Source organism: Ictidomys tridecemlineatus, chromosome 14 (assembly GCF_052094955.1).
Source record: "Ictidomys tridecemlineatus isolate mIctTri1 chromosome 14, mIctTri1.hap1, whole genome shotgun sequence".
Taxonomy (NCBI): Eukaryota; Metazoa; Chordata; class Mammalia; order Rodentia; family Sciuridae; genus Ictidomys; species Ictidomys tridecemlineatus.
Genome location: NC_135490.1, coordinates 21941304 through 21956556, shown reverse-complemented (window position 1 = coordinate 21956556; position 15253 = coordinate 21941304). Strand labels below are relative to the sequence as shown.

The window sequence follows — 15253 nt, the reverse complement described above, 5'->3', positions numbered from 1 at the left end:
CATTTAATTGATATGTTTGGCTCCTAATTGTTTTATCACTCAAAGAAAGCTGACTGCCCAGCTGAGAAATCATTGAGAACATCTGCAAAGTATGCTCAGCCTTGCAGGGCCTTTCCCCATCAAAACTGGGAGAAAAGCAAAGTTTCTTCCTGTATAAATTCCTTATGGAAATCAGTGAATCCCCATTTTAAGCTATGATCTGGTTTAAAACATGACTGTGATGTTGCTTAATTATGATAAATTTGCCATCTTATCACACCGAAAAACATGCAGCTGGTGGAAAAATGATTTTCAGATGTACACTACTGTCAGTTGGGTTATTCACATTCAACCAAATTCTGAAAAGTATTGCTCTTACGTATATAATTTTAAAATAACAATTACCTGGACATGATGATAATTTAGACAGTTTAGCATTTAGTTTGCCCAAGCTGGGGCGTGCACTCACTGATCACTGTGTAGGGATTACAAGAGTCGTGGGCTCTTCAAGGGGATCCAGGCATGGGCCAGCAGCTTGGCCCTGCTTTTTTTTAAAATTAATTTATTTATTCTAATTTTTTATACATGACAGCAGAATGCATTTCAATTCATTGTACACATATAGTGCACAATTTTCCTTGTCCCTGGTTGTACACAAAGTAGAGTCACACCATTCATGTCTTCATACATGTACTTAGGGTAATGATGTCCATCTCATTCCATCTTTCTTACCCTCATGCCCCCCTCCCTTCCTCTCGCCTTATCTAAAGTTCCTCCATTCCTCCCATGCTCCCCGCCCAATCCCCATTATGGGTCAGCACCCTTATATCAGAGAAAACATTCAGCATTTGTTTTTTGGGGATTGGGTTACTTCATTTATCATAATATTCTCCAACTCCGTCCAAAATTTACCTGCAAATGCCATGATTTTATTCTTTTTTAACGCGGAGTAGTATTCTATTGTGAATATATACCACATTTTCTTTATCCATTCATCTGTTGAAGGGCATCTAGGTTGTTACCACAATTTATCTATTGTGAATTGTGCTGCTATAAACTCCTCAGATTATTTCATGAAATAAAAAAAGAGGGCACACTTCCAGACTCACTCTATGAGGCCAGTATCACCCCGATTCTAAAACTAGACAAAGAGACCTCAAAGAAAGAAAACTTCAGACCAATATCTCTAATGAACATAAATACAAAACTCCTTAATAAAATTCTGGCAAATTGAATACAAAAACATATCAAAAAAAAAATGGTGCACCACAATCAAATGGAGTTCATCCCAGGGATGCAAGGTTGGTTCAACATGAGAAAATCAATGAATGTATTCATCACATTAATAGACTAAAGAACCACATGATCATCTCAATAGATGCAAAAAAAAAAAGTATTCAACAAAATACAGCACCCCTTCAAGTTCAAAACACTAGAAAAACTAGAGATAACTTTTACAATGTTGAGATATGTTCCTGTTATCTATGCTAAGCTTGTTGCAAGGCCAAAATCACAGAGGCCTGCCCTTATCTTAGAGTGCAGCGAGGGGGATAACACCTAATTGTGACAGTGTTTTATATACCATAAATGCTAGGTGCCCATAACGGAAGTTATTGTCATGCTCTTAATCAGAATTCAAACATGTGGAGTTTGAATGGCAGGACCTCTTCTGATCTGTTTTCCACTGAGATCCAGTTCTCACCAAACATCATTAAAATTACTTCCCATGTGGGACCCAGAGGAATGCTGGTTATGCAGTTCCGCTTTGTGATAATGAGCTGGTAAGCAGGGAAAGAGAAAAAGCTATTAAACTGCCCTCTCCAGTTATTGAGCACTCTTTTTTTAAAAAACAGTTAAAATTTTATTCTGTTGAAAGAAGAAACCATAGTTGATCCAGCTCCTGTGCTGTGAATCTGAAAGAATAGCTTTAATCAAACAACCAAAGAACAGGGAGAGAGGGATGCTTCGACATTTTGAAATGTAAATTAAGAACCTATGTGTCAGGCACAGAGAATGACCCTCATCAGCTTGACTCATCTTTCCACTGCCACCTCCTTCCACATCACCTTGAACCTCTGCCACCAGCAGGGCCACCTTCATAGTGCACCAGCATCATAAGTTTCACTGAAAGGAAAAGATACTTTTCTGAAGACCTACTTTTAGGAAATCTTAATTTATATTTTAAAGTTAGTTCTGTGGTGAAGATTAGACATATACCTAAAGCTTCTAAGAAATTGATAGAATTTGCAGAAAATGCAAGGTCTAGAGGACCAGTAAATCAGCAGCAGTTCTGATTTTTTAAAGTAATAAATCTAATCTCGGCTGGGAGCCCAGTGGCATGTTCTTGATTCTGGCTGCCTCTTGGAACACAGGATATGTTCCTATTAGAAGTTACAGTGTCCTGATTGGATACTATTAATACTGTTCTTCTCCTAATGAGTTCCAGAGCTTTATTATGGGCTGTCACACTGCAAAATAATCAACCACCCTTTGTAAGATCCTGTGGGAAACTGCACTCCAAGTTCCAGGCCACTGAGTTACCTTTGCCCAGCTGTGTGTGTACACAAAGGCTCTTTTACTATCAAGGCCTTAAGAATTAACAAAGTATCCAGAAGCAGCCAAAAAAAAAAAAAAAAAAAGTAAAGTTTACAGTTGCTTCTGGCCCTGCATCATATTTAGGAAAGTGCATTGAGAACCTTGCTTTCTGATTTTTAGACAGTGTGCTTTGCAGGCTGCATGGGGAACATGGGTTCACCTCCATCCAGGCATAGTGCTGGGCAGCCTGGACTCATGGACAGGAAGCTAGGAGTCAGTGCTTCAGTAAAATACCCCCTGACCTATGGGATCCTCCAACGATTTTTCCAGGCCCTGAGAAGTGTCCTGATTCACTGATATATGTAGGCTTCTAGATACTCATAATCTCCTTTCTGGCTTCACTCTTAATATAGGAGCTTATATACTAAATATATCACAAACTTCTTGGGAAATGGGCTCGAGATTTAATTTAAAACATTAAGTGAAAATGGGCAGAAGTAGTGCTAGAGTTTAGCAGAGGATACAAGAAATTACTGGGACTAGAAGGAAATTTTAATTCTCCCTATGTACGTATTCCAGATGAGTGTTCAAAGGACACAATTTTTTTTCAAGGGGAAAATGCAGAAAATAATATTCTCATGGTAGAGAGAGGCAGAGAAAATCAGAAAACTGAGGTGCTTCTGAACCACCTTAAGTTCATTATGGAATATGGCAAGAATGTGTCAGAGGTTAAAAAAAAATGCTAAAACAGAATCCAAGTTTTTAAAAAAAATCTACATCATAACCTGCTTGGGGGATTGAATTGGCTTGAAGGCACCATTGGCCTGTGTATCCGTCCTGTTTGTAGTCAGTGCCTAGGTTTGGTTTATTCCCTATCATCAGATATCTGTAGAAGTGTATTTCTGGTCAGTTAAGGATTTTCATTAATTGAGCCCCAAATTTTTTATCCCATTTATTTGGAAGGAGAATTTATGGAAGTTAAAGATGTGCTGAAACACCAGTAAGCTCTTCTAAAATATATATGTATGCTGGGCACAGTGGCACATGCCTGTAATCCCAGTGGCTAGGAAGGCTAAAGCAGGCAGATCATGAGTTCAAAGCCAGCCTCAGCAAAAGCAAGGCACTAAGGAACTCAGTGAGACCCTGTCTCCAAATGAAATACAAAATAGGACTGGGGATGTGGCTAGTGGTTGAGTGGCCCCGAGTTTAATCCCTGGTACTCCCCCCACCAAATAAAATAAAATATTCATGTATGATTGGAATACCTTTCATCACTCTGGAACAACTTAAAAATTGCCTTTCTAGAACTAAGAGATTTTAACATACTCCCAAGCCTGTCTAGGCATGAGCAGTCACAGACTTTTTATTCTGGTTCTAAGCCACTAAATTAATTGCATGACCTGGGGAAATCACTTACCTTCTCTGGATGTCCATTTCACATATAAAGAAAAGACATCCAAGTTTTTGAAAATATATTTAAGTTTTTCCAGGTCATGTGTTTCCAGGTCTATTAATTATAGAGGAAAACTTTTAATAAAATATTTTTCTCTTCCTCCTAATAAAGTTTTCTGATTTTTCTTCTCCATAAAAGACTGTAGTAACAGATCCCTTGAGCATGTCCCTTTCTGAGGAACAATCTTAACTGCCATTTGCATTTAGTTGGATACCTAACAATAGCTCACCTGCTTATTAAAGTGATTTTTTAAAATGATTGTATGACCCTGGATAACTTAAGCCTTATATTTCTAAGACATTTATTTTGTATCATTCTTATCTTTTAATCAGAACAACATACCATGTGGGGGAAAAATGTGATAAAGATCCAAGAATGATTTCCTAATATGCACCATTAAAGTATCAAAAAGGTGGCATCTGGGTCTGTAGTTCATTTATTAGTTTGAAAAACAGTAATTTAAAACTTCATTTTTTTTTGAAAAATATAAACTTTTGTGTATCAAAACAACTAACATAGTATCAAACTCTCTATAGGCTGTTAATATTAGTGTAGTTGGTAGACCATATGAGACCTTATGTTTTTCCCTGAGTTTAAACTGCCCATCTGGTAAATCTTCACAGCAGCCCAGCAAGTTGGGGTATGTATTTTATTCTACCCAATAAGTGGTTGGAAATTATCCTAACTCTGCACAATTAATAAGTAAATGGCATACCAACAATGCCACGAGGTTGCTCCTTGGTCTCTTTTTCTTCCTTTGTTCTGAGTACTCAATAACATAGACCTTAAAATTTCTCATGATGTGCTGCCATATAGCCCTCATTTTGTGACAGTTCAACCATTTGAGTGTCACTGCTGCTGTTTGTCCTTGCAACATCCTCCATCAGGCAGTGAAGTGAATGTGGATGTGAGGGGACCAGGCTGGAGCTACTGTGGACCCTGCATGGCCACTGCTAGCACTTAGGCCTTCTCCCAAGTGTGGAGCCAATAGATGGTGCTGCCCAAGGGGGTTGCTGGTTGAAAGGTGTCATTCATATATTCATATGCATTCCACTAGTAACACCAGGCTTTGGTTTTTGGCAAATGAGACATTCCTAAGAGAATCATTGGTATAATTCCAGACACTGCTGCTTGGGAGGTCTGATGTAAATCCTGTATATTCTAACTCCTGGGTCTCTTTTTCTTTCTTTCCTCTTCCCCTCTACTTTTAGTTCTGGGTCCTGCTTGCTAGATCTCTTTTCTTCTTCTTCTTTCTTCTTCTTTTGTATTGGGAATTGAACCCAAGGGTGTTTTATTATTTCTTTGTTTGCTGAGGCTGACCTCAAATTTGTAATCCTCCTGTCTCAGCCTCCATAATCACTGAGATTACAGGAGTACACCACACCTGACTCTCTTCTTTCCTTCCTGAAGTATATACTGTAGCAATTTCCTAGCATTGTCAGCCGCACTGACCTTCACAGGGTGTTGTATCTAAGGGGAACTAGACATATCTCAGCCTCCTTGCAAAGCCTGTGTGTGCGACATCCATCATTATCTCCACCAGCCTACTTCCTCCTCTATTCTCCCACACACCATTGAGTGACGCCTAATTAATACACTTCTCTAGTTACATCACGTTCTCCCTAATCACCATTTCTTTGAATATATTGTTCCTCTTTGGGGTCAACTTCTCTCTCTCAGCCCATTTGGTGACTCCTTTATAATTAAAGTGTCAATTCTAAAAGGTTTTCCTGGCTCTTCCAGACTACCGTGATCTCTCCACTGTGCCCCAGTGGATCCTAGACACCCCTCTGATGAGGCAGATGTCTCACCGTCCTATAACTGTTGACTAGATTTTCAGATGACCAGGGCTGAGGACTGGTTTACCTTGTGCTTTTGATCCCTGGGGTGTGCCTGGTGCAAAGCCCTTTTTTTCATTTGGTGTGTGTTGATTTGGATTGAATCGATTCCCTTTCTGTGCTTCTAGAAGGGACCTAAAAGCAGTGCACTTCCTTCCTACCATCTTAAGACCAGTGATGATATCAACATTGGAAATAAAACAGGATCGGGTCCTTGTTGTTCCCCTCGTGTTGAGTTTGAACGACTGAGAAAGGTCGAGGCAAGAGCAACAAGTTTTAGTTAAAGGATAGAACAGAGAGAGGAGAGAGACAGAGACAGAGACTCCTCCACAGAGGAGGGGGTCCAAAGCGGGTACCCGAGGGACTGGGAGTATCCTGCCCCTTTTATCCTTTCTTTTCATGCCCTCTCCTATCTTGCCTACCTGGCCAAAAGGTGGGAAAGGAGCCTTCCAGGGGTACCTCTCCATATCTTCCCAGGAGGGGAGGAAGGGAGCCACACAGGAAGTACTTCATTAACAACTCCTTATTGGGAGGAATAATTCCCAGGAGGCAGGTAACCTTGGCAACAGGTTAGAGGCGGAAGTTCTCTGGAGGTATTAGCATTTTATTTCCTTTTGAACCAGCCCCCATCTTCCTGAACTAGTCATTCATCATCTAGGTGGACCATCTGTCCTTTTGCCCCACCCCTTAATTTGACTTGGATATTTGTAGGATCAGAGCCATTGGGAATCTCTGTACCCAGATAAACTAGAACATGTCAAAGAAAGGAAGAAAGGACAGAGGACCTGTCTTCCTGTAATACCACTGGGCATCCAGAGAAAACATAACTAGATTTGTGCCACCCCTGGGGTTATTCATGGAAATTCCACAAACGTCTTGGCCTTTGACTCTGATTTCCATAGTCCATATTCAGAGATCACCTTAACAACCTAAAATTTTAGTATATGTTGGTCTTGAAAGAGAGACAGACACAGAGACTCCTCTGTTAAGTGAGACAGAATGAGCCAGTAAGAATTTTGGTGTCACAATTTTTTTCTCTGAAATGACTCAAATCATTTTTAATTTTAAAAGATCTGTGTGGATTTTTGTAGTGAATTGTGACATAGGAGAAAGAAATTTGAAGTTAGCTGTTAGTCATGACTTTGTATTTTAATGCCTCTAATTCCTGTGAGGTTGCGTGCATTCCCTCCTTTCTTCCTCAGTGGAAACCTATCAAGAAGTGTCTTTAAGCCAAAGGCTGTTTTTGTGTTTGAGCATCATTCATGCACAGAAAATCCTGGTGACTCTCAATATGTTGTGACAAAATCCAGTTGTGTAACTGTATAAGTTATTCATCGTAGTGGATGGGGAGATGCCAGCATTAACACTGCCAAGAAAAAACAATAATGTATATTCATGTAGTTCAGAACACTTGTCAACAAGAAGCCCTTTCTCTACCAACTCCAGAAATGCCTGGGCAGTGGACTTGTTGATTATAGGTAGAGAAACAAGAAATAAGACTCAAGCTTTTCATTAACCGTCTTTAGGTAAAATAAAGCTGTGGGGAGATAAGGAAGAGGTGGAATTAAAGAAGCAACGTTGTGATGTTTGCTAAATATTATCTCTTTGCCCCGGTTTGTAGAAAATATTCTCTGAAAGTCTTCCCAAAGCCCATGAGCGAACACATCAAGCTTAACAATCTGTCCATTGTAGCTCTGGCTAAAGCTCGATTTGCAATCTGTGGTCTTTGTTCTTGAATTTTGAAGGAGTAGGATTTAAGCAGCTGGATCACAGTACTCAAGGTTTTCTCTTGGGGGATGAGCCAGTGTTGGAGTGCTATTAACTCTATACCTCGCTGTCTGTTGGAAGATCCCAGACTGAGAGGCTAAAATAAGGTCACCTTCGAATATTCCCCAACATCCAGAGTCACACAGTGTCCTAGGTTCTTCAGGCAACGCTTTGTAATTCACTCTAAGCAGTTGCCACTGGAGTCCACGTAAGTGTGTCATTGTGTAGCACGCGGGGCAATGTCATTTGGGTGCCTCCCATTGAGGAAACCCTGCAGAATTGTATGAGAGTTTCTGCCAGCCAGGGGCTCTCCTTGAAGGTGAGAAGATGTTTCCTCAACATTAAAACGTAAGTGCAATATCACATGCAGGGAAGATTATCAGAAGTTCTGACACTCTACAGATGCCATGTTGCAGGGCGGCGGCGGGGGTGGGGGGGGGGACCAGAAGGATGAGACCCTCTATGAGCCCTGGACTTGTAGTAGGCGGGGAAGGTGATGGATACTGGGTAGGCCTTCAACAACCTAATTGTCCCTAATTATCTCCCAGGTATCCAGTGTCCCTTCCACCTGCTCATCCCCAAACCCACTCCTGGAGATTAGGCTGAAATGCTCTGTCTCTCTACCCCTGGTTGGATCATAAGTGGATGTGGCCTATGAGTTACTGAGCTCTGTAGCATTCCCCAGCCCCTAGGTCCCTGGCAGGGTGCCCAGCACATAACAAATGCTTTTTAAAAAAAAAAAAAAATCACAACTGAAAGGGTATGGTACATGATACAGTGAATTCTTACTAAAACTATTAATTCATTTGTGGTAGTCAATTCAGTGCTTTATTTTAAAAAATAGATATTCACAGTTTTTAGAGTTAAAAATGCTTCAATACAGTCTGTAAATTGTGCATCATTTTCTATCCCTTAGTAACTTTGAAATGGCACAGGATGGGAGTAAGAATGGAGAAGAGAGGGGAAACCATTTCCCACATTAAAATGAGCACATCTCTGTCTCTGTACCTCTTGAGGATTCTAAGAAACTAGTTGCCACTTCTGAATAGTCAATATTCCAGCCCAAAGTGCCTACTGACATTATTAAAATATCATAGCACAGCAGTAACCCCTTCTTTTTATTCTTGCTAGCACATTGTATTTGAAAGTAAAACACCAAAACTTGAAAATAGCTCTTGACTTATACATTTTAAAATTCAGTTTGATCTTGCATTTGTTACATTCTCCCTAATGGTGAAAAAAAAATGTGTATTAATTCCACGTATTTGCTAGGACCTATCTCCTACGTGTCTTGTCTCTGATTCTCTTTCCCTCAACTCGAGGTACTTAGTCAGGCATCTTCTTTTTTTTTTTTTTTTTAATTGGTTGTTCACAACATTACAAAGCTCTTGACATATCATATTTCATACATTAGATTGAAGTGGGTTATGAACTCCCAATTTTACCCCAAATGCAGATTGCAGAATCACGTCAGTTACACATCCACAATTTTACATAATGCCCAATTAGTAATTGTTGTATTCTGCTACCTTTCCTATCCCCTACTATCCCCCCTCCCCTCCCCTCCCATCTTCTCTCTCTACCCCATCTACTGTAATTCATTACTCTCCTTGTTTATTTTCCCATTCCCCTCACAACATCTTATATGTAATTTTGTATAGCAATGAGGGTCTCCCTTCATTTCCATGCAATTTCCCTTTTCTCTCCCTTTCCCTCCCATCTCATGACTCTGTTAAATGTTAGTCTTTTCTTCCTGCTCTTCCTCCTTGCTCTGTTCATAGTTGCTCTCATTATATCAAAGAAGACATTTGGTATTTGTTTTTTAGGGATTGACTAGCTTCACTAAGCATAATCTGCTCTAGTGCCATCCATTTCCCTGCAAATTCTATGATTTTGTCATTTTTATTGCTGCATAGTACTCCATTGTGTATAGATGCCACATTTTTTTTATCCATTCATCTATTGAAGGGCATCTGGGTTGGTTCCACAGTCTAGCTATTGTGAATTGTGCTGCTGTGAACATCGATGTGGCAGCATCCCTGTAGCATGCTCTTTTAAGGTCTTCAGGGAATAGTCCGAGAAGGGCAATAGCAGGGTCAAATGGTGGTTCCATTCCCAGCTTTCCCAGGAATCTGCTAGCCTAGGAATCAGGAGTCAAAGAGAAGTGACACCAGTTCTTGCCTTCAGGATACTCACTGTAATTTGAGCTCAGAGGGACAGCTCACACTTTTTCAGACTTGAGTCCCTGCAAAGGACCCTGTGCCGGATGTCATCTGTAATGACTTCTGGGGGTGGGACAATAGTCAAGAAAGTATCAAACAAAACCCAAACAAGGTATATTTTTTAAATGACATAACTTAAAAATAGACTGAAAAAGCCCAGTTCCGGTAAAAGATGCTTTGTACATGCTGCTAATAATTCTTGTTTATCAAGCCAAGCAGTAAGTATTGGATGTACATTTGATCACGAATCCTTATCATCATCCTGTGCTTGGTTAAGTACTTAACCAACAACACACAGCCAATCAATGTGATTAGAACCCCAATCCTGGCCCCTTCTGTCTAAAACCTGGGGCTGTGCTCCTGAGGACTCTTCTATATTGAACATGTCATCTTACAACCGCCTGATAAAAGGAAACCACAAGTTCAGCCAAGTAAAGAAATACATTTCCAGAGTCACAGCAGTATCTGGGGTGCAACCGCAGCTTGTGCTATCTCCCTCTGCCAGGGTTTCTGCTGGTAGGGAGATGTGCCGGTCACTAAGGCACTCACGCAGTGAAGTCAGGAGGGGAGTATGGAAATCCACCCACCAAGGAAACTCTCTTCTACTGAAAAATTATGCAGTCTAAAGCTAATTTATTACCACCAGGGATTGCATACCAGATGGAATCATCATTTCTGCCCTTGGATAGATCTGTTTCAGCAAGTTCACGGAACGCCTTGTGTGTTGGGAGCATGGTCATGTAGTGTTGGCATGAGGATGGACATTACACATCAGCAGAATGTAATAATGAGTTTAGGGACAGACCCACCCATCCATGGTGGTTTCTGACAAGAAGGCAACATAGTCCATTGAAGAAAGAAGAGTCTTTTGCACAGATGGTCCTGAAACAACTGGATATCCATATGGGGAGAAAATGGAACTTAACTCTTTGGGAGAATACACAAAAATAACAGCACTGGACCCATAGGAACCCTGAAACTGGGATGGGGCGCCAGGGGACTTTTAGTGGTGATAGGAATGTTCTGCCTCTTGTTGATGGTGGTAGATACATGGATGTGTAAATTTGTCAAGATTCATTAAAATGCATGCCTAAAATAGGCATCTTTATGATACATAAATTATACCACAGTCAACTTGATTTTTTAAAAAGAAATAATACCCTATAATAACTCCCTGGCATAGAATTTCCCAGTGATCACTGAATAAGATCCAAACTCCTTGCTCTGGCCTACAGAGTCTCAGGTGATCTAGGTCTGTCCACTTCTCCAGCCCATCCTGCAGTGCTCCTTCCCTTGCTAGCTTCCTCTGGGTATTTGCTTTGATTGTTCTTCTCAAAGCACTCTTTACCCCAGTCTTAGTATCACTGGTCCTGGCTCAGGGGCCACCTCCTCAGGAGAGTCCTCCCTAACTGCCTGACTCAGCACTGAGCACGTGGTGGTATGTTTTTCAAAGTGTGCATCACTAACTGAAATCCTTTTTGACATATGTACTTCATCTGTTGTCTGTTTCAAGGTCTTTTTTCTCTTATCTCCTCAGGACCAAAAATATTGATATTCAATAAATATTTTTGAATTGATAAAAAGCAAAAAAAAAAATTCAGATTTTATAATGCAGGCACTGTTGCCAATTTTACCACAGTAAAAATCCAGGTAATAGATTGGTACCTCCAGCAGTGGTTATAGGCACTCGATGGGAAGCAAGAAAAACTGAAGGTGGGCAGATCATGCAGAAGGCTGGCACATGGTTTCTGGTGAGAAGCTGGAGAGGCCTGAACTGAGGCTTACCACCACACAGTTTTTGATAAGAGAAGATGGCAATGATGGAACAAATCCAGGCAGTATTTAAAAAGTGAAATCAACAATGTGTGATTCAGTGTTCTGGGAGCATACAGTGGAGGAATGGAGGATATACCCAGGCACAGCACAAATGGTGGTCCCTAGAACTAAAAATAGGCATCCAAATCCCCCCCCAAACCTATAAAATCTCACTGAACCAAGGACCAGGACTCACTCCCTGGGACCGCTGTGTTGGGAATGGTTGTGAGTCCAGGCTCAAGCTTGCAATGGTTGTGAGTCCAGGCTCGAGCTTGTGTCATTGCATTGAAAAAAAAAAAAATAGGCATCTGAGAAACATGGCATGTTTTGTAGATGATGAGTTCAGTTTTGCTGCATTAAATTGACAGTAAGACATCTAGGGTCCAGGTAAAGACATCCAATGGGAAATTGGTCACATCAATCTAAAATCAGAAAGAGGACTGAGAACGTGCGTGGACTTGGGCGTTGTTAGGTTGTGAGTGGAGCAAAGGCTGGGGATGGGAACTTGGACAGAGCTGTGGATCAACAGAAGAGGCCAGTGGGATTCTGGAGGCAATGAGAGCAATCCGAAGGTGAGTGAGGAAGCCTGGGAGAGTTTTGAGAAAGAATGGTGAACAGTTTTAATTGTCACAAATATTTGGTAAGGAGAGGATGAGAACTTGGTAACTGGGAATGACAGGTAGCCCTGAACAAGAGCTGTTGAAGGAAAAAGCAGATAAAATTCTGAAAACAGTAGTTTGAGGAGTAGTGAATGGCAGGTGAGGGATTTAATATAAGGCACAGGATGCTTTCCAAAAGGTAGGAAGATGAATAGAGGGAATTCATGCCTGCACGTTTTAGTACGGAAGAAAGGGGGTGTTGGTTTGTTTTGAAAACGTAGGAATATCGCTGTGCCAAGATGGTTGATTGGCAAGCTGAAGATGCCCATACCAGTAAGGAAACAGGAGATTGAGCAGGCTGAGCACTGGCAAGCAAACTGCCAGATGTCACTGAGGGCCCGGTGAGGTCGGAGATCATTCCTTCATTTTGGAAATAATTACTTGGTTGTACGGTTCTCTCCAGTGTATTCCAGCCTCTGGGGTGTAGGAGCTCGGATAACAGGTTTGATCAAAGTCATGGACTGACAGAGTACATGTGCATGAAGACAGGAACTGAGGATTTGGGGATTTGGGGGATTGTAGTCTATATGATTTGAGTATGGACTGAGACAGAAACAAAGCTTACAGATCAGGAGGGGGCAAAGAGACAGAGACTGAGAAAAACAGAAGTGCTAGAAAGCATCAGGCACACCTGTTAATTTCTGCTACAGGAGGCTGAGGCAGGACGATCACAAGTTCAACGCCAGCATGAGCAACTTAGGGAGACTCTGCCTCAAAATAAAAATTTAAAAAGCTGGGGATGTAGCTCAGAGATAGAGCACCCCTGGCCCAGTACCAAAAAGAAACAAACAAATACAACAAAACCTGGAAAGCCTAGTGAGGGGAGTAATATCTGGAAGGATGGCCAATTGCAGTTAAAAGATGATTTATTTAGAACTTCATAATTACTTGGAACCTCAGAACTTAGAATTTGTAGACTAGGTGTGGCAGCAGAATTAGTGATTGGAATGAAGAACTGAGTAGGTGAAGGTTAGCTCTTTGGACATGGAAGCGTAGCCACCCAAAGTGCCACCCCACACATCCTGATGATGCCCCCTGCCTCTAGGAGGCAGATGGGTATTGAAACCAGGGGATTTTGTGTGTGTGTGTGTGTGTGTGAGAGAGAGAGAGAGAGAGAGAGAGAGAGGCAGAGAGTTCACAGGTGCAGGGGAAATTGCATGAGGTGCAGGGAAGGAATGTCCTGGAAGTCATAATAGCAAGTTCTGAGAATGGCAGACTCATTCCAGAGAGTCCTTCCAAATGCTGGCTGACCTGGAGCAGGAAGCAGTGAGATAGGCTGGAAGCCATGTTTGCTGGAAGAGACTAGGAAACACCTCCGGTGATCAATAAGGTCACAATGAAGACAGGTGACGGGTTAGAAAGAAACCTTGTAATGCTGTATGAAAGAAGCCTCAATTTTTGAACTCCATGAAATAAGGTAACATCAATGTAAAAGGAATATATTTGTTCCTACTAAGAGCTATATTTTTTAAAAAATTATTTTAGTTGTAGATGGACACAGTATCTCCATTTATTTATTTATTTATTTTTATGTGATGCTGAGGATCAAACCCAGGGCCTCACGCGTGCAAGGTAAGCGCTCCACCACTGAGCTACAACCCGAGCCCTATAAGAGCTATATGTTTTAACAGCAAAAAGTAGCAAAGTTATACTGTTTAAAATTTCTGTGAAAAATAGAACTTAACATCGGAACACCTTCTGGATTTGTGTCTTGTTTAAAAATGATGTGGGTTTGTATTTTAGCTGGATTGCTAACTTTTTATAAATAGTATCTTTTTAAAATTTTTTTATTATTTTACAAATAGCATTTGAAAGTATAAATGCTAATATTTATGTGTGTGTGTGTGTGTGGTTTTTCTTCTTTTAACAGATTCTTAATGAAGCACCAACTCCATGGATCCAGGACAGGTTTGCCCCATGGCCCGTTCTGAACAGTGTGCTGTCTGAGACAAGATTCCATTGGCAAACCATCTATTGCCTTACCGAGCAAGCAAAGAAGATGGATCTATTGAAGAGCCATCTGACTTTGTGCTTTCTACCTTCTGTGCCCTTTTTAATCCTCATGTCCACTCTAGCAACTGCTGAGAGTGTGACTAACAGCACTTTAAATGGCACTGACGTGGTCTTGGGCTCTGTGCCCATTATCATCACCAGAACCGACCATATCATAGTCAAGGAAGGGAACAGTGCCTTGATTAATTGTAGTGTTTATGGCAACCCTGAACTGCAGTTTAAGTGGTATAACTCCATTGGCAAGCTGCTGAAGGAAGAAGAGGATGAGAAGGAGAAAGGAGGAGGTAGGCTTTGAATATCATAAAATATAAACACAGACTTGCAGGCCAGCACCCTTCATGCTGGTTGTTCTCATAGAAATCACTTAACAATACTATTTTGTCTTGTTTTTCAGAGGCAAGAGAGAGAATATATATTCTTAAAAATCCAAAGCAGTAATTAATTCATTTTTTTCACTCATTGATGAGAAAATAAAAGGCAAACATGGAAGTCTTTTAAAGGCTTCTTGGAATTCTATAATGAACTCGAAACCATTATAGACACCCTAAGGACACGTTCCGTTTGTAAGGGAGTCTTGTCTTCTTTCATGGAAATGGCTCGTGTAAACAATATAGCAGTTGTTTATCATTGAATGTCAGTTTAATTCATCCACTGGGGACTTGAAGACCACGCTTCTTAAAAGAAATCTCTGTGCCAGTTCTCAGCCACTGGCAGTGGTCATCTCCTGTTCCTGGGGACCTGGCTGAAGTTTCCCAACTGAGGCCAAGAGGGAAGGAGGATGCAATCCTAAGAATGGCACCGGACAGTAGAAGAACGCTGGGTTTTTAATGAATGAGTTTCTGATCAAAAAGTGTGAATGACCTTCCTAAGCCCAGCCAGAGAGAGGATGGAGTCCTGGGGAATGGGTACACTTCTTGTTTTAGGTGTGAGAAGTGATTGTCTGAAAATCCAGGCCTGATCTGATTGACCTGA

General features: G+C 41.0%; 1 protein-coding gene across 3 annotated transcripts in view; it reads left to right on the top strand.

Moving 5' to 3' along the window:
- Mfap3l (microfibril associated protein 3 like) overlaps positions 1–15253 on the top strand; it is a 41788-nt gene that overhangs the window by 8551 nt on the left and 17984 nt on the right. For 2 of the 3 annotated variants that reach the window (XM_040293791.2, XM_005325504.5), the window contains exon 2: positions 14139–14565. The exons of the other annotated variant lie outside the window; for it this stretch is intronic. In XM_040293791.2, coding sequence (XP_040149725.1) covers positions 14268–14565 — 298 coding nt within the window. In that variant the 5' untranslated portion in view covers positions 14139–14267. The remainder of the gene's footprint in view (positions 1–14138; positions 14566–15253) is intronic. 3 annotated transcript variants of the gene reach the window in all.